This window comes from Hylobates moloch, unplaced genomic scaffold, assembly GCF_009828535.3.
Source record: "Hylobates moloch isolate HMO894 unplaced genomic scaffold, HMol_V3 SCAFFOLD_21, whole genome shotgun sequence".
Classification (NCBI taxonomy): domain Eukaryota; kingdom Metazoa; phylum Chordata; class Mammalia; order Primates; family Hylobatidae; genus Hylobates; species Hylobates moloch.
In genome coordinates, this window is record NW_026652296.1 from 29,211,290 (window position 1) to 29,229,307 (window position 18,018).

Consider the following 18,018-nt stretch of genomic DNA (forward strand, 5'->3'; position numbering starts at 1 on the left):
AGGCTACAGGCACCCGCCATCATGCCCAGCTAATTTTTGTGTGTTTAGTAGAGACGGGGTTTCACCATGTTGGTCAGGCTGGTCTCGAACTCCTGACCTCATGATCTGCCTGTCTTGGCCTCCCAAAGTGCTGGGATTACAGGCATGAGCTATCATGCCCAACCAAGATGTGGATCTTATATTTTATTTTGAGATGGAGTCTCGTTCTTTCGCCCAGGTTGGAGTGCAGTGGCGTGATCTCAGCTCACTGCAAGCTCCGCCTCCCGGGTTCATGCCATTCTCCTGCCTCAGCCTCCCGAGTAGCTGGGACTACAGGCACCTGCCACCGTGCCCAGCTAATTTTTTTTTTTTTTTGTATTTTTAGTAGAGACAGGGTTTCACCGTGTTATCCAGGATGGTCTTGATCTCCTGACCTCATGATCCACCTGCCTCGGCCTCCCAAAGTGCTGGGATTACAGGCGTGAGCCACCACGCCTGGCCTGGATCTTATTTCATCTAGATTTACTAGATTTGATGAAGACTTGTTTTTTCCTTGCCATACTGGCCTTCTAGATGACCTTTGAATTGAATTTAGAAGATGGGGAAGTGTAGATCTGTTTTGGCCTGAGTCTTTTTTTTGAGATGGAGTTTCATTTTTTTTTCTTTTTTTTTTTGTTTTGAGATGGCGTCTAGCTCTGTTGCCAGGCTGGAGTGCAGTGGCACAGTCTCGGCTCACTGCAACCTTGCAACCTCTGACTCCCTGGTTCAAGTGATTCTCCTGCCTCAGCCTCCCCAGTAGCTGGGAATACAGGCATGTGCCACCATGCCTGGCTAATTTTGTATTTTTAGTAGAGATGGGGTTTCTCCATGTTGGTGAGGCTGGTCTCGAACTCCTGACCTCAGGTGATCCACCTGCCTTGGCCTCCCAGAGTGCTGGGATTACAGGCATGAGCCACCGTGCCTGGCCTGGCCTGAGTCTTTTAACAGCAGAGAAGAGGAAGAGCGTGAGACCCTGAGGAGTGAGGGGGGAGACTGGCTGTTGACTGCAGGACACTGTCAATGCCTTATTGGTGGCATTCTCTAGACTTGGGGGCAGTAGTTATTCTGGAAGAAGTTACCTAAAAGTTACAGCAGTTGTTTGAGCTGTATAAATCTGCATCCGTAGGAGCAGTGCCAGAAGCAGCAGCCCCTGCTGGAGCCTGGTCACCATCGCTCTGCCCATGCCTGCTCCAACCATGCTGGGTGCATCTTGCTTGATGCTGATGCTGGGTGTATAGAGAACTGCTGGCTCAGGGCAGGTGCAGACAAGGTTGATGCTGCATGACTTCTGAAGCGAGGTCAGAAGAGGCCAAACACGAAGGTAAAATATTGTAGAGGAAATTAAAGAAAAAGGAAATAAGGAAGAAGCCAAACAGCTTCCACCTTGTTCAGTGGAACAATTGCTCAAGGACCTCTGAGCCACTTTTAACAAGTCTGACTGCCATGTTGTAAGGAAGCCCAAGTCACATGGAGAAGCCGTGTGTAGATGCTTCAGTCAGCAATGCCAGCTGAGTCCAGTCTTTTCATTATCTCAGTCCAGGTGCCAGACATGTGAGTGAAGAGTCCTCCAGATGATCCCAGTCCCCAGCTGCTTGAGTCACACTAAGCCATCGAGTCTTCCCAGCTGGGGCTCCAGAGAGCATGGAGCAGAGTCAAGCCATGCCCACAAAGTCCTGTCAAAACTCCTGATCCCCAGAATCAGTGAGTTTGACAAAATAGTTCTTTTGGGAGTTCCTCTTTATGCAGCAATAGATAACCAGAACGACATGTCAGTTATGATTAGGTTTGGCTGGTTGCATGCAACAGAAAACCCCCAAATAACAGTGATTTAAAACAGATGAACTTAAAGAGGCCAGGCGCAGTGGCTCACACCTGTAATCCCAACGCTTTGGGAGGCCAAGTGGGCGGATCACCTGAGGTCAGCAGTTCAAGACCAGCCTGGCCAAAATGGTGAAACCCTGTCTCTACTAAAAATACAAAAATTAGCCAGGTGTGGTGGTGTGCACCTTAGTCCCAGCTACTCAGGAAGCTGAGCCATGAGAATTGCTTGAACCCAGGAGAAGGAGGCTGCAGTGAACTGAGATCATGCCACTGCACTTCAGCCTGGGTGGCAGAGTGAGACTCTGTTTCAAAAAAAAAAAAATTTAAAACAGATGAACTTAAAGAAATGTGGAGTCAGGCAGCTCAGGGCCAGTACAGCAGCTCCATGGCTATCAGGGATCCAGCTCCTTCTGTCTATTGTATTCATCATCCTAGCATAGGACTTCCATCCTCAAGGTCACCTCATGATCTAAGAAGGATGCTAAAGCTCTGGGCACCTTGTTCAAATTGTAGTCTGGAAGGAGGAGGAAAGGGCAAAACAGTTTTCATTCCCTCCCCTTTGACAGTCACTCCAGGAGTTCTATATAATGCTTCTACTTACATTTAATTGGCCAGACCATAATTACCTGGTCATGTTTAGCCACAAGGGAGGCTGTGTGCACTCTATTAGTGGGACAGCATTAAGCTAGTTATTGGAAATCTTGCAATTGCCTAGATAAAAATGGAATTTTCTTTTTTTTTCTTTTTTAAAAAAATATGCCAAGCTGTGCCGGGCACGGTGGCTCACGCCTGTAATCCCAGCACTTTGGGAGGCTGAGGTGGGTGGATCACCTGAGGTCAGGAGTTTGAGACCAACTTGACCAATATGGTGAAACTCCGTCTCTACTAAAAATACAAAAATTAGCCATGTGTGGTGGCGTGTGACTGTAGTCCCAGCTACTTGGGAGGCTGAGACAGAATTGCTTGAACCCAGGAGTTGGAGGTTGCAGTGAGCCAAGATTGTGCCATTGCACTATAGCCTGGGCGACAGAGCGAGACTCTGTCTAAAAAAAGAAAAAAAATGCCAAGCTGCAGAGTGCAGGAGTATTCTTACAATGAAAGAGGAGGAGAATGGAAGTTAGGAGGCAACAGCAGTCTCTGCCATTGAAGGCTCCCAGTGGAGTGGGCATTTGAACCAAATCTTGAAGGGTAAAGGATATTTTATTTTCTATGTTTTATTTTTTTTAGTAGCTAATGTGTGGCCGGCCGCGGTGGCCCAGGCCTGTAATCCCAGCACTTTGGGAGGCTGAGGCAGGCGGATCACGAGGTCAGGAGTTTGAGACCAGCCTGGCCAACAAGGTGAAACCCCTCTGTAATAAAAATTAGCCGGGTGTGGTGGCGCATGCCTGTAATTCCAGCTACTCAGGAGGCTGAGGCACAAGAATCAGTTGCACCCGGGAGGCGGAGGTTGTAGTGAGCTGAGATCACGCCTCTGCACTCCAGCCTGGGCGACAGAGTAAGACTCTGTATCAAAAAAAAAAAAAAACACCAAAAAAAAAAAAAAAAAACAAAGGAATGAAAGAATGGTTACTCCATAGGCAGAACAGCGGCATGGGCTGCTTGACTGAGTATATTTATAGTTATTTCTGGATTATATATTAAACAAGGAGTGGATTATCTATGAGCGTTCTGGGAAAGGGGTGGGCAATTCTTGGAGCTGAGGGTTCCTCCCCTTTTTAGACCATAAAGGGTAACTTCTGGACATTGCCATAGCATTTGTAAACTATCACGGCATGGGTGGGAGTGTCTTTTAGCATGCTACTGCATTATAATTAGCGTTTAATGAGCAGCGAGGACGACCAGAGGTCACTTTTGTTGCCATCTTGGTTTTGGTGGGTTTTGGCCAGCTTTTTTACTGCATTCTGTTTTATCAGCAAGGTTTTTGTGAGCTGTATCTTGTGCTGACCTCCTATCTCATCCTGTGACTAAGAATGCCTAACTGCCTAGGAATGCAGCCCAGTAGGTCTCAGCCTTACTTTACCCAGCCCCTATTCAAGATGGGGTTGCTCTGGTTCAAGCACCTCTGACAAAGGTATATATCAGAAGGCTACATAGCAAATCTAACAAGGTCATTTACATATTAAAGAATGTACGTCAAGCACATTGGAATGGTTGCCTGTAGAGGGATGGGAATGAGAGTGGCAACTGGGATTAAAATAACAAAAAAAAAAGGTACGGAAGTAAAATAAAACAGGGCCCTTGTGGAAAATGGTGATGATAGGCTAGGAGGAAGGAATGCGTATAATGAACTCGTCACTCTGCTCCTTTCAAAATAGAAAACAAAAGGGAAAATTGAAGACTTTAAGAGAAAATTGTCATTTCAGAGTTCCCTTTGTTCTTTGTTGAGTTGGGGATGGAGGCTAGATTTGCAAAGGGAATGGGAAGTGTCACAGAGAGAACCTCTGACAGAATCAGAGTTCTGTGATTTGTAAGGGCTGGAAGCACAGTTTGAAACGCTTTAGGCAAAGGCTGGAATGCATTGGCCTCTTGAACTCCAAGGAAGAGGTAAATAACCAAACCCCTGCAAGGACAGGCAGGGATGGAATTGGGCCTCACTAACCCCTGGAAGCCAGGATGTCCATGCTGCCAGGATCCTCTCTCTGCATCTCCTTTCTGTTTTTATCTGCTTTGTTTTCATTCTCTTTCACAGAAAACCAGGCTTGCTACAAACAGCAGCCCTCAGGAACTGAGTTAACATGTTATGATTTGCTGCAGGAACCTAGAAGCTCCCAGATCTGTGAGCTTCCTTGGCTCAAGTTGGTCAGGGGAGTCTGGAAGGGTGTCTAATTCTACTCTCAAAGGCCTCTGGGGTGGGTGGTGAGGCTTCTGTTACACAGGCTGAATCTGAGGTCAGTGAGGATTTCCATAATCTCAGACCAAGCCATAAGATGTTGAATGTCAGGCCGGGTGCGGTGGCTCATGCCTGTAATCCCAGCACTCTGGGAGGCTGAGGCAGATGGATCACCTGAGGTCAGGAGTTCGAGACCAGCCTGGCCAACCTGGTGAAACCCCATCTCTACTAAAAATGCAAAAAATTAGGTGGGTGTGGTGGCGCATGCCTGTAATCCCAGCTACTCGGGAGGCTGAGGCACGAGAATCACTTGAACCCAGGAGGAGGAGGTTGCAGTGAGCCGAGATTGTGCCATTGCACTCCAGCCTGGGCAACAAGAGTGAAACTCTGTCTCAAAAAAAAAAAAAAAAAAATCGACTGTCATGAGATGAACGTCAGGGTCATAGAAGGAATGCTAGCCTCACAATGTATCTGGGTGAAAATGCTATTGTCCTGATACTGGTATTTTTCCTAGGGAGGGGACTGTATATATATATATATATATGTACATTACAGGAAGATACCATGGCAACCTGCTTGAGGAAAATGTGAGCCCTAAGCACCCTGGCTGGCAGGGCTGAAATGGCAAATCTGCTTTGCATTAGAGGTGAACAGGAATTTGTGGGAGGGAGAGAAGTAGCAGACAGAAATATGAGGGAGCGGCGGCTGGGTGCAGTGGCCCATACCTGTAATCTCAGCACTTTGGGAAGCTGAGGAGGGAGGATCACTTGAGGCCAGGACTTCAAGACCAGCCTGGGCAACACAGACTCTGTCTCTACCAAAAAAACAAAACCCCCAAAACCAAAAATTAACCAAGTGTGGTGGCACGCGTCTGTAGCTACTCAGGAGGCTAAGGTGGGAGGATCATTGAGCCCAGGAGGTTGAGGCTGCAGTGAGCTGTGATTGTATCACTGCACTCTCAGTCTGGACAGAGGAAGACCTGGTCTCAAAAAAAAAAAAAAAAAAAAAAAAGAAATGGAGCTGAGGACGTGGAAGGAGAGGAGCCAGTGAGATGGATGGCATGAGGCTAGGATACCAGTAGAGACAGGGGGAAACATTCCCAGTAGGAGGGTGGCCAAGTGCCTTGTTTGTGGGGCTCTGATGTGAGCACCTCTGTTGTCTTGCATCTTCAGGACAGTTTTCTACATGGACAGGGTGCCCTGGTGGGTGGGGCTCTGTATTTCTCAGGGATTTCCCCATCCGGCTCAAATACTGAGGAGAAAGGATCTTGGAATCAGAGGACACCACGAGGACTCCGGCTGCTGAGTGGGAAAAGGATTGGCCAGGACAAGAGTAAAAGTGAGTAAATAGACTAAAGAAGTGATGTTGGTGGCTTTGACTGGGGTTGGGGGGCAATGGAGACAAAGAGAGGTGGACAGGATTAAGATAGATCTAGGATATTTCCAATTTAGGATTGTGTTTAGGAAATAAGACGAAAAGGACTCCCTGATGGGACGTGAGGGAGAAGGAAGTGTGAAGACTGTGTCTTAGGGTTCTGAGCTGACCTACTGCATGATGGTGTGCCAGGACCTGAGATGGGGAAGATGGGTGCGGTGGAGGCACTGTCCCTGTCTCCACCCGGAGTTGTTTCTTTTTTTCTTTTTTTGTTTTTTGAGATGGTGTCTTGCTCTGTCACCCAGGCTGGAGTGCAGTGGTGCAATCTCGGCTCACTGCAACCTCCGCCTCCTGGGCTCAAGCGATTCTCCTGCCTCAGCCTCCCTAGCTGGGACTATAGGCCTGCGCCACCATGCCCGGCTAATTTTTTTTTTGTTTTTAGTAGAGACGGGGTTTCACCATATTGGCCAGGCTGGTCTCGAACTCCTGACCTCAAATGATCCACCCACCTCAGCCTCCCAAAGTGCTGGGATTACAGATGTGAGCCACCGCGCTGTTGACCCACCGCGGTGGCTTTGGGAGGCTGCAGCTCCCCTTGCTCAGGTGCCCTCTCCTGCCAGCAGAGGGCAACATAAGCCAGTTAACAGCCACCGCTACGGAGCTGGGTTCTGGCAGGGCCAGAACTCTGGGATGGAGGGCCACCACTGGGACCTGGCTCATGGGGAGGCAGCAGGCCGCTCTGAGGCTCAAATGCAGTCTTTGACTTTAAGGCCAATTCCAGCCACAGAAATTTGGGGCTGTTCATATCTAAGGCTGCTGGCCAATCCAAGCCAGACCATCCCTCCTGGGCTCTTCAGCAGCTTCCTAATTTGTCTCCTGGAGTCCCCTGCACATCGCATCTCTCTGCTTGAAACCCTTCAATGACTCCCCGGTGCCCCTGCCCTCAAGATAACTTCACGCTCTTCAACATGGCCTAGTTGTCCAGCTCATTGATTGCACATCTCCTTTTGCGATCCAAGCTCTTTTCTGCCTCAGACCCTTTGTATAGGTGTCCCCTGCCTGGTCTTCTCTCTCCCTGCTTTTTTTTTTTTTTTTTTTAAATTATTATTATCATTAAGTAGCTCCTTCTTATGGGTCCTAGCTTCAAACTCACCTTCCACCCAGACTGGAGTGCAGTGGCACGATCTCGCTCATTGCAACCTCTGCCTCTCAGGTTCAAGCGATTCTTCTGCTTCAGCTTCCCGAGTAGCTGGGACTACAGGCACCCACCACCACACCCAGCTACTTTTTGTATTCTTAGTAGAGATGGGGTCTCACTATGTTGCCCAGACTGGTCTCAAACTTCTGGGCTCAAGCGATCCTCCTGCCTCAGCCTCCCAACATGCTGGGATTATAGGCATGAGCCACCGCACCCAGCCCCTGACCACTTTTCTATCTTTATCTGAGTTACTTAAAAGGCAAACAAACCCTCGCAGCACATAGCGTTTACGTACCAGGGTGATTTGATGTATTATTAATACTTTGCATCTTTCTCTCTCTATTTGTCCCTCCGCTTTCTGTACCCTCTTGCCTAGGGGAGGTTTGGTTGTAGGCCCCAAAGCAAAAGCTGCTTCCAAGAATCTTCCCTTTCTGGACTCCACTTTCTATAAGCTTAAACATTGTAGAGCAGATATTGTAAATCGTCAGTTTTATAGGCCCAGTCCTGCTCACAGATGTGTTTTGTATGACTTTTGCCAAGGTTTAAAAACTGGTTTTGGTTGGGCATGGTGGTGTGTGCCTGGAGTTCCAGCTACTTGGGAGTCTGAGGTGAGAGGATCGCTTGAGCCCAGGAGTTTGAGATCAGCCTGGGCAATGTAGCAAGACCTCGTTTCTCTACAAAACATTAAAAAAAAAAATAGCCAGGCTTGGTGGCATATACCTGTAGTCCCAGCTACTCAAGAGACTGAGGTGGGAGCATTGCTTGAGCCTGGGAGTTTGAGGCTGTGGTGAACTATGATTGTGCCACTAAATTCCAGCCTGTGCAACAGAATGAGATATCGTCTCTAAAAAACAAAACAAAACAAAACCAAACCAAAAATCTGGGTTTACTTAAGTTACCAAGGTTAAAAAATGGAGCAGTTTCAGAATAAAAATTTGGATAGTTGCTTTCTTTTGAACATTTAGTAGGTCTGGCAGTCTTGGCCCTGTATTTTCTGGTGATGGGTGCTAATATTTACTGAGTAGCTACTAATGTCAGGCACTGTCCTAAGTGCTTTCTCATGTGAAGCTGCTGTACCTACTGGTACAAATTTTTTTTTTTTGGGGGACGGAGTCTCACTCTTGTCACCCAGGCTGGAGTGCAGTGGCGTGATCTTGGCTCACTGGAACCTCTGCCTCCTGTGTTCAAGCGATTGTCCTGCCTCAGCCTCTGGAGTAGCTGGGATTACAGGCATGTGCCACCACGCCCGGCTAATTTTTTTTTTTTTTTTGAGATGGAGTCTTACCCTGTCATTCAGGTTGGAGTGCAGTGGCACGATCTCAGCTCACTGCAAGCTCTGCCTCCCGGGTTCACGCCATTCTCCTGCCTCAGCCTCCCCAGCAGCTGCGACTACAGGTGCACGCCGCCACACTTGGCTAATTTTTTTATATTTTTAGTAGAGACAGGGTTTCACCGTGTTAGCCAGGATGGTCTCAATCTCCTGACCTCGTGATCCACCCACCTTGGCTTCCCAAAGTGCTAGGATTACAGGCGTGAGCCACTGCGCCCAGCCTAATTTTTGTATTTTTAGTAGAGACAGGGTTTCACCACGTTGGCCAGGCTGGTCTCGAATCCCTGACCTCAGGTGATCCACCTGCCTCGGCCTCCCAAAGTGCTAGGATTACAGGCGTGAACCATTGCACCTGGCCACAAGTATTATTCTTTTTCATAGTTTGGGAAACAGGTACAGAGAGGTTAAGTGACTTGCCTAAGGACTCACAGACAGCAAAGAGTGGCACCAGAATTTGAACCTGGGCAGCATAGCTCTAGAATGCAGCCCCCTAACCACTAGGCTACATTACCTGATAAGTTTTGTAAGCTAAGTTGTGCTGACCCTTTTTTATTGGAAAAAAAAAAAAAACTTTTTTGGGGTAGAGATAATGTCTAACTATGTTGCCCAGGCTGGTCTTGAACTCCTGGCCTCAAGCCATCTTCCTGCTCCAAAGGCCTGTGACTATAGATGTGAGCTATTGGACCTGGCCTATGCTCACCTTTTTAGGCAAGGTATGTGCTCTCAGGTCACCGAGTCTCATACTTTTCTTTGTTGCTACCTGCTTGGCCCCTGGAGACTTGGAGTTTGCAAATGCTTGGTGCTCATTGCTTTTGAGGGCAGGAACAGAAGGACAGAAAGGAGGCGTCAGAGGCCATGAAGGTTGGTGGAGTCCAGGATCAGGGAGATCTCCTACCCCAAGAGGTGGCTAGACAGTGGGGATGGCCAGGTGGTGTGCTTGGGGAGGATGGATTCAGGCCTGGTGATTCCAGCCTCCAGCAAGACTCCCAGGCCCCTCGCTTGGCTTGGCTCGCAGGGGCTGCTGGACTTCAGGGGCTATTGAGGGCTTGGGCACCGTGGTCAGAGGCCTCACGTGGTCCAGTGCCAGGGGGAGTCTCTGTCTTCGCTCCTTGTTTCTTGTCATGGAGTGGCTTCAGTAAGGACGGAGACTGAATTTCCATGCAGCCCAGAAGGATGGGAGTAGAGGATAGGAGTAGAATTTGCTTTTTGAGAAAATAAAAAAATGAATATTTCTTGCACTCTTGAGTTTGGAGGTTAAGATTTAGATCTGATGTAATAATTTGTGATTCTTTTTATTATTATTATTATTTTGAGATGGAGTCTTGCTCTGCTGCCCAGGCTGGAGTGTAGTGGTATGGCTTACTGCAACCTCTGCCTCCCAGGTTCAAGCGATTCTCCTGCCTCAGCTCCCTGAGTTGCTGGGATTACAGGTGTGTGCCACCATGCTCAGCTAATTTTTATATTTTTGGTAGAGATGGGGGTTCCACCATGTTGGCCAGGCTGGTCTCGAACTCCTGACTTCAGGTGATCCGCTCGCCTCGGCCTCCCAAAGTGCTGGGATTACAGGTGTGAGCCACCGTGCCTGGCCTCTTTTCATTATTTTAATAAAGTTGTCTTTTTTGGTTTGTCTCTCCTATTAGACTGTGAACTCCTTGAGGGCAGAAATTATGCATATTTTGTTCACACTGAACTTCACCCAGTACTTTTACTGTCTAGAGAGTGCCCAGCACATAGTAAATGTTCAGTAATCATTATAATTATAACACACATGCATGGGGTACTGATTTGCTTCCCATGCACTACACTAAACATTTACAAACTCACTTGATCCTGACACCATCGTATGGGGCAGGCATCTCCACCGTCCTCATTATACACATGAGGACTCTGAGGTACAGACAGGCTAAATAACTTGCCCAAGGTCACACAGCTTGGGTTGCATTTAATAAATATTCATCAAATGAATGGATGAGTGGATGATTTCCTGCAGCACTCCTTGCTCTCTTTTGCCTTCAACCTATGCAGCTCCATCCCCTCCATCCCACAGTATCAGAATTGCACAGGTTAGACCCAGGCAGGGGAGTGCCTCAGCACCTTTGGTGAGTCACTGAGGCCCACAGAGCAACGTCCTTAGCCCTGGGACTGGTGACTGATCCCTTTTAATCTCCTCTGGCTTGTCCTGCTAGGCTACTTTCTCTGTGTTTGTTTATTTATTTCTATTCTTTTAGATATGGGGTCTTACTATATTGCCCAGGCTGGTCTTGAACTCTTGAGCTCAATTGATCCTCCTGCCTTGGCCTCTCAAAGTACTGGGATTATAGGCCCTACTTTCTCTTTATCCTTACACTTCAACACACTAAGTACTCACAGATTCCCTAGATTCTTTTCAGCCTCTCTGCTTTTGCTGAAGATCTTCCCTGTGCCTGGGACATCCTTCCAATCCTGAGATTCCATTTTTCTAAAAGAAGATAGCGGGAAGGTAGGCCAGTTATTTAAACCATGGCCATTCCTTGTTTGGTTATACTGAAACACTAGATTGCGTCTGGTCTCCAGCAGTCTTCTGATGGTGGTGGTGGTGGTGGTGACTGCAGAACAGTATCCTCATCCCCTTGTCTTCGGTGGGGATACTGAGTCCCCGAGAGGAAAAGGGACTTGATAAAAACAAAACAGGGGATCAGACTCGGAGTGATTCTAGACTCAGAGCGGGGCAGCAACTTCTGCCTTATACAGTGGATGGGCCCGACCATCCAAAAAGAGCTACTCAGTTCTGAGCATAGAGCCTGAAATTCCACCATTGGAGATTATTTCCTTTGGAGGGCAAAGGATGTTGAAGGCTCTTTGGTCTTCAGGGAGCCTCAGCCAATGTTGCAAACCCCTGCGATGAGTCCTACACAAAGCTCATGTCAGCCTGTTCCCAGGAGGATGGGCTGGCTGACAGGCAGCCAAGGGTGAGATGCCGTGGGAAGGAGATCCTGACTGAGGTCTGGAGGAATGTGGGAAGCACCAAAGCAGGCAGAAAAATGGGGATGGGTGGGGGAGGGGGCGGTGTCAGCCGTAGAGAGGGTGGGGCCGCTGTGAGAGCCTTGGGTGGGGGACTCAGAAAGCTTGGCTTCACTGCCAGCTGGCTGTGTGATGTTCGGCAAGTCTCTTTCCTACTCGGAGCTCTGATCTGGGTTAGTGCTGTGGAACAGACTTGCTTCTGGTTTATCTTAAGGCTCTTGGGTGTCAGAAAGTTGGTGCCCCGGGTGGTGGTTGCCATGGCAACTATCTCTAAGGAGGTAGTGACCAACATGACTGTTGCCATGACCATGGTGACCAGGTAAAGAGCCACATGATTGGCTCTTGGTTCTTTCTTGAGACAGGTCCCACCCCATCACTTCCTTCCATTACCTGCTCAAGTTTAGTGTGTGGGGGGCCAGATAAACTGACACCTAAAGGAAGTGTCAGGAGTCAGGGACCTGCGTTCTAATGCCTTGTTTTACACTGCCAGGCAGTGTGAACTTGGGCAAGTCTCTGCTTCTCCCTGGGCGTTAGTTTCCTCATCTGAAAGATGAAGAGATTGCACAGGGCCTTTTCACCTCTAAATTTCTACCATTTGCCTTTAAACAGGAGACAAAGTTGTGATCCAAAGGGTTGTTCCCAGGAGTGATATGTAAAGTATTAATAATGGTTATGACCATCACTTACTGATGATCCACACAGCCCTGGTTGGCCCTGCCGTGGCAGGGGTACCACCCCTTTAATGGTTGTTAAGGGGAGGGGCCCTGGAGGGTTCCAGAGGAAGGCCTGGAGGGTCTGTTATGCCTGGTACTTGGAGGACACTCAGGGCACGGGTTATTACCAACTAGTAGGAATGCATTTAAATATTTTGACGATTTGTATGACCATACCTTTGCATACTGAACAAGAGCCTTGGTTGTATCCATAATGGTGGAATTATGGGCACTGTGAGTAGCAAGAGGAGATTTACCAGGCAGAGGGACCACACTGATGTCATAGAGATCAGGATGCGTTTGATGTGGCTGATGGCTCTCAGATCTTAACCAGCCCTGGCGAAGATCTCTGAGAATAGGATCAATCCTTCTTCCTGGCCACCGCACCCTCCCTGAGTCAGCTGTGCACATCCCCAGAGAGTTGAGTTTGCCAGCATCTCCATTCCAGGAGTGGCTGATGCCCAGATTCATGGGCAGGGCACAGCAGGAGTTGGCAGAGCCGGGGAGCCCAAGGAGGAAGCAGGGAGCTCGGGGAATGCCTGCCCCTCCTCTCCCAGGAGACCTGGCCCTGGACAGATGCCAGATCCTCATCCTCCCGGATCTGCCCCTCCTGCTCCTTCACCCACCACGGTCCCAGCAGTTCCCTCCCCCTGGCCTCTCCCGGCAGGATATTGCAGACAGTTTCTCCGGATGGACGCGGCTGCGCCTCCTCCCTGCACACTTTCCATTCCCAGCCCTGAGCCTCGGCCAGAGTTCCTCAGGAAAATTGGCTGAAAGAGGCATTTTCCATGCTCTTGCCTCCTCTGCTGGGTGGCTGTCCTTGCCTCCACTCTCTCCAGTCTCTTCTCCAGCTGGTCACCCAGACCCAGAAGGAAGGGGGATATTTCTTCAAATGGCTGCTGCTCGCTCACCACTTCATTCCATGTGTTGTTTCCTCTCCCTGGGCCTCATTTTCTTGATCTGTCAAATAAGCCAGCTACCCTGGGAAGCAGGCTTAGTTAGAAGCTGGACATTTCTGATTTAATCCTTAGCTCTATTCTTTACTAACTGTGTGACTTTGGACAAGCTACTTAACATCCTAGAGTCTTAGTTATCTTTTATCTGTAGGGTTATCTTTTACTGTTGTGAGGATTAATGAAATAACCTGGGGAAAGGGCTTAACTCAGTGCTCTGCACGTGTCAAATGCCCAATGAATGGCTATTAAAAAATTTAGTTTTTATTAATGCCTGCTAGGTGCTAGGTGCTAGGTGCTGTGAGAGGTGCTCTACACACCCAGTTTCTAATCTAAATAACACCTGTGCAAAGTGCTTGTCATCCTCCTTTGTAAAACTGACTGTCCAAAGGTTCAGAGAGGCCAAGTTACTTGCCCAAGGTCACAGAGCTGGCAAATGGCTGAGCCAGAGGGATTCAAATTCAGACCTGACTGATGCCAGATTTCCTGTTCTGGAATCAGGACTCTAGGCTGATACCAAGAGTATCGGTAACTGGATACCAAGGCTCTGGTAACTGGAATAAAGCACACTCCTCTACCCCAGGCAGAGAATAAAGAATGAAATAGTCTAGGCTCAGAATTTAATGCAGCCCTTAAAAGCTGTAATTTCAAAGCTTCACTGTGGTTTTGGGCAGCTAAAGGGCACAGTCATTGAGCAGAATACAGCTCAACTTTGTTATAATTAGGGAAATGCAAAATAAGCAATGAGACACCTTCCTTCCTACTTTCTCTCATCTTGTCCCCAATAAAAGGTCAAATGAGAAGAGACTGGTAATATCTAATGTGGGTCACAAAGTAGGGAATTTGGCACAATTCATCTGAATATAAAGAAAACAGCCCCTTTGAAGGGCAATTTGGCAGGGTCTGTCAAAAGGTGAAATGTATGTGCCCTTTGACTAGTAAATTTGACTTTGGTAATCTCTTCTATACATGTAAAAATATTCAATGTCACACTGTTGTGAAGGGCAAACCATTTGCACTAATCTAAATGCCCTTCAATGGGTAAAATATGTTATGGTACATCCATACTGTAGAAAAGTATTACAGCCACGAAAAAAAAAAAGGTAAAGTAAAAATTGACAGACTGGAAGGAGAAACAGACACATACAACACTCCTTTCTCAGTAATTGATAAAACAAGTAGGCATAAAATCACTAAGTATAGAGAAGACTTGAACAGCATTATCAACCTCTTTGACCTAACTGGCATTTAGAACATTATGTCCAACAATGGCAGAATACATAGTATTTTCAGGTGCACATGAAACATGCATTGAGATGGACCATATGTTGAATTATTAAACAAGTCTCAAATTTGCAATGGAAATAAACCAACAAATAGAAAACCCCCAAATATTTTGAAATTAACATACTTCGGAATAACCTATGGGAAAAGAACAAAGCAAAGGAGAGATTAGAAAATATTTTGAACTGAATGATAATGAAAAGCACAACATACCAAAATTTGTGGGATGCATCTAGAACAATGTTGGAAGGCAATTTATAGCTTTCAATGCTAAATTGGAAAAGAACAAAGGCCTCAAATAAATGATTGAGGTTTCTATCTGAAGAAGATAGAAAAATAAGAACAATATAACCCCCAAAATAACAAGGGAAATGTATAAGAATAAAGCATGGATAGAAAGCCAGTATACATTGAGTGAAAAAATGTATTAACCAATATGTACAGCATTGTAACAGAGATTACTGGTTGTCCCTTGATTGCTGGTTATCTCTCCATGTCTTTCCTTTTTTTTTTCCTGCCTTGTCCCCCAATATCTATTTCCTCCTTCCATAAACACCGAATCCCTGATTTTGAGCTGGTATGTGGCTATTTAGAATACAATACATTTCCTGGCTGGGCGCAGTGGCTCACACCTATAATCCCAGCACTTTGGGAGGCTGAGGTGGGTGGATCATTGAGGCCACGAGTTTGAGACTAGCCTGGCCAACATGGTGAAACCCCGTCTGTACCAAAAATACAAAAATTAGCCAGGAGTGGTGGTGCCTGCCTGTAGTCCCAGCTACTCGGGAGGCTGAGGCAGGAGAATCACTTGAACCTGGGAGGCAGAGGTCGCAGTAAGCAGAGATCATGCCACTGCACTCCAGCCTGGGTGACAGAGTGAAACTCCATCTCAAAAAAACAAAACCAGCCAACCAACCAACCAAACAAACAAACACAAAAACAAGAAAAATCACAAAATCATTTCCTAAACTTCCATGCAATTAAGTGAGGCCATGTGACTATGCTGTGGCCAATGTGATGTAAGCAGAGGTGTGCGTCTTCTGAAAGGCTGTGCCTTTTTTGACTCCTTACTGCTTCCTGCTGGCTGGAATGTGAATATGATGGCTGCTGCTTGAGCAGCATATTGTATTGAAGATAAGGGAACCAGAAGATAGAAGCAGGCACAGTTCCTGCCTTGTAGAATGCCATGCCACCCTTGGACAGCCTGCTTGCAGACTTCATTTATATGAGAGAGAAGTGCCTTTCTATCTGTTTCTATCATGGCTATTTTGAATTTGCAGTGGAATTCAGTCTTAATGCATATGGCTATAATCCCACTTACGTGAAAAAAGGAAACAAACCTATACATGCATATCAGATGGATGATTTAGACTTTGGCACAGAAATCCCCAAGGTAATTTTTTTTTTTTTTGAAACAGAGTCTTACTCTATTGCCCAGATTGGAGTGCAGTGGTGTGATCTTGGCTCACTGCAACCTCTGCCTCCTGGGTTCAAGCAATTCTCCCATCTCAGCCTTCCAAGTAGCTGGGACTACAGGTGCTCACCACCACACCTGGCTAATTTTTGTATTTTTAGTTGAGACAGGGTTTCACCATGTTGGTCAGGCTGGTCTCGAACTCCTGACCTCAGGTGATCCACCCACCTTGGCCTTCCAAAGTACTGGGATTACAGGCGTGAGCCACTGTGCCCGGCCCAGAAATCCTCCAAGAAAATTTGCATAACAGTAAGTCTAGAAATGGGGAAGTGCCAAGGTTGGTGTTCAGAGGCTTGGCTTCATCAGCAAGGGTTCAGGTAATCCCCATCTTTCTGCCTTGCCATCCTCTGACTAGATCTCATCATAATTGCAAGATGGTGTCTACAGTTCCAGGTATTACATTCATACACTCCAGGGACCTGTCAAAGAAAAGGGACTGGTCTCTTCCTGCTGCAGCTCTTTTATTTATTTATTTATTTATTTATTAAGCTCTTTTCTAAGAGCAAAGAAGCTTTTCCTAGAAACCTCCAGTTAACTTTTCATCACACTTCATTGGCCATAGCTGGACTGTAGGTCCCCCTTTAATCTCTGGCTTAAAGCAATCAGGATTTATTCTTGATTCCATAGATAAGAGGAGAACAACAGAGCAAAATTGCAATTCTGATAGTGTGGAAGAAAGAAAAGTGGCCAATTATCTTCTACAACGTGTATGTAAGTGGAATGAAAAATATCCAGGATATATCCCAAACTGTTAATGGTGAGTACCTCCAGGGAGCGCAGTGGGACTGGGAGGAGGATGGAAGGAGTTCTGTGGCAAATACCGAAGTTGCCTATCTGACATCCTTCACCCACTTCTCCCTCGTTCATAGAAGCCGTCTTGTTTGGGGTAGCAAGAGGCAAAGGGAAATTTCTGGTAGAACAATTTCCTGCTTGATAAAAATAAAACCTATTCTGAACTTTTCCCTTTTATTTTATTTTATTTTATTTTATTTTTTTTAGAGACAGGGTCCTCCTCTGTCGCCCAGGCTGGAGTGCAGTGGTGCGATCACGGCTCACTGCAGCCTCTCAAACTCCTGACCTCGTGATCCGCCTGCCTCAGCCTCCCAGAGTACTGGGATTATAGGTGTGAGCCACTGTGCCCAACCCAAGCTATTCTTTATAATTATGTACTAACTGCATGGAGCGAGGAGTGACCTTGCGGACTAGGGGATGGCTAAGAGTACATTTCTTTATCACTATTTGGATTTAGACCAGAGGTTACAAACTGCTAGCCTCTGGTCAGAATTTGTTTGGTAGACATGTTTTGCTTGTCCTGCCAGGGTTTGTTTTATTCATTTATTTATTTATTTATTTATTTATTTATTTATTTATTTATTTACTTATTTATTTATGAGACAGTCTTGCTCTGTTGCACAGGCTGGAGTGCAGTGGCATGATCTCTGCAGGCTCAGACAGGCTCAGTGCAGCTTCTGTCTTCTGGGTTCAGGTGATTCTCCTGCCTCAGTCTCCCGAGTAGCTGGGACCACAGGTGCACACCACTACGCCTGGTTAATTTTTGCATTTTTAGTAGCGATGGGGTTTCACCGTGTTGGCCAGGCTGGTCTCGAACTCCTGACCTCAAGTGATCCCCTCACGTCGGCCTCCCAAAGTGCTGGGATTACAGGTGTGAACCACCGTGACCAGGCACCAGGGTTTAAAAAAAAATCACAATTAGGCCAGATGCGGTGGCTCATGCCTCATGCACTTTGGGAGGCTGAGGGGGGTGGATCGTGAGGTCAGGAGATCGAGACCATCCTGGCTAACACGGTGAAACCCCGTCTCTACTAAAAATACCAAAAAAAAAAAAAAAAAAATTAGCCGGGCGTGGTGGCGGGCGCCTGTAGTCCCAGCTGCTCGGGAGTCTGAGACAGGAGAATGGCGTGAACTCGGGAGGTGGAGCTTGCAGTGAGTCGAGATCGTGCCACTGCACTACAGCCTGGGCAACAGAGCGAGACTCCATCTCAAAAAAAAAAAAAAAAATAGC

General features: G+C 47.1%; 1 protein-coding gene across 6 annotated transcripts in view; it reads left to right on the top strand.

Moving 5' to 3' along the window:
* DEFB124 (defensin beta 124) overlaps window positions 1–18,018 on the top strand; it is a 41,943-nt gene that overhangs the window by 840 nt on the left and 23,085 nt on the right. For 2 of the 6 annotated variants that reach the window (XM_058433046.1, XM_058433047.1), the window contains exons 2-3: window positions 1,145–1,339; window positions 5,897–6,007. In XM_058433046.1, coding sequence (XP_058289029.1) covers window positions 1,300–1,339; window positions 5,897–6,007 — 151 coding nt within the window. In that variant the 5' untranslated portion in view covers window positions 1,145–1,299. Of the gene's footprint in view, window positions 1–1,144; window positions 1,340–5,201; window positions 5,316–5,841; window positions 6,008–16,622; window positions 16,753–18,018 lie in introns of those variants that run through there. The other 4 variants (XR_009211495.1, XM_058433048.1, XR_009211496.1 and 1 more) reach the window with 4 other exon arrangements.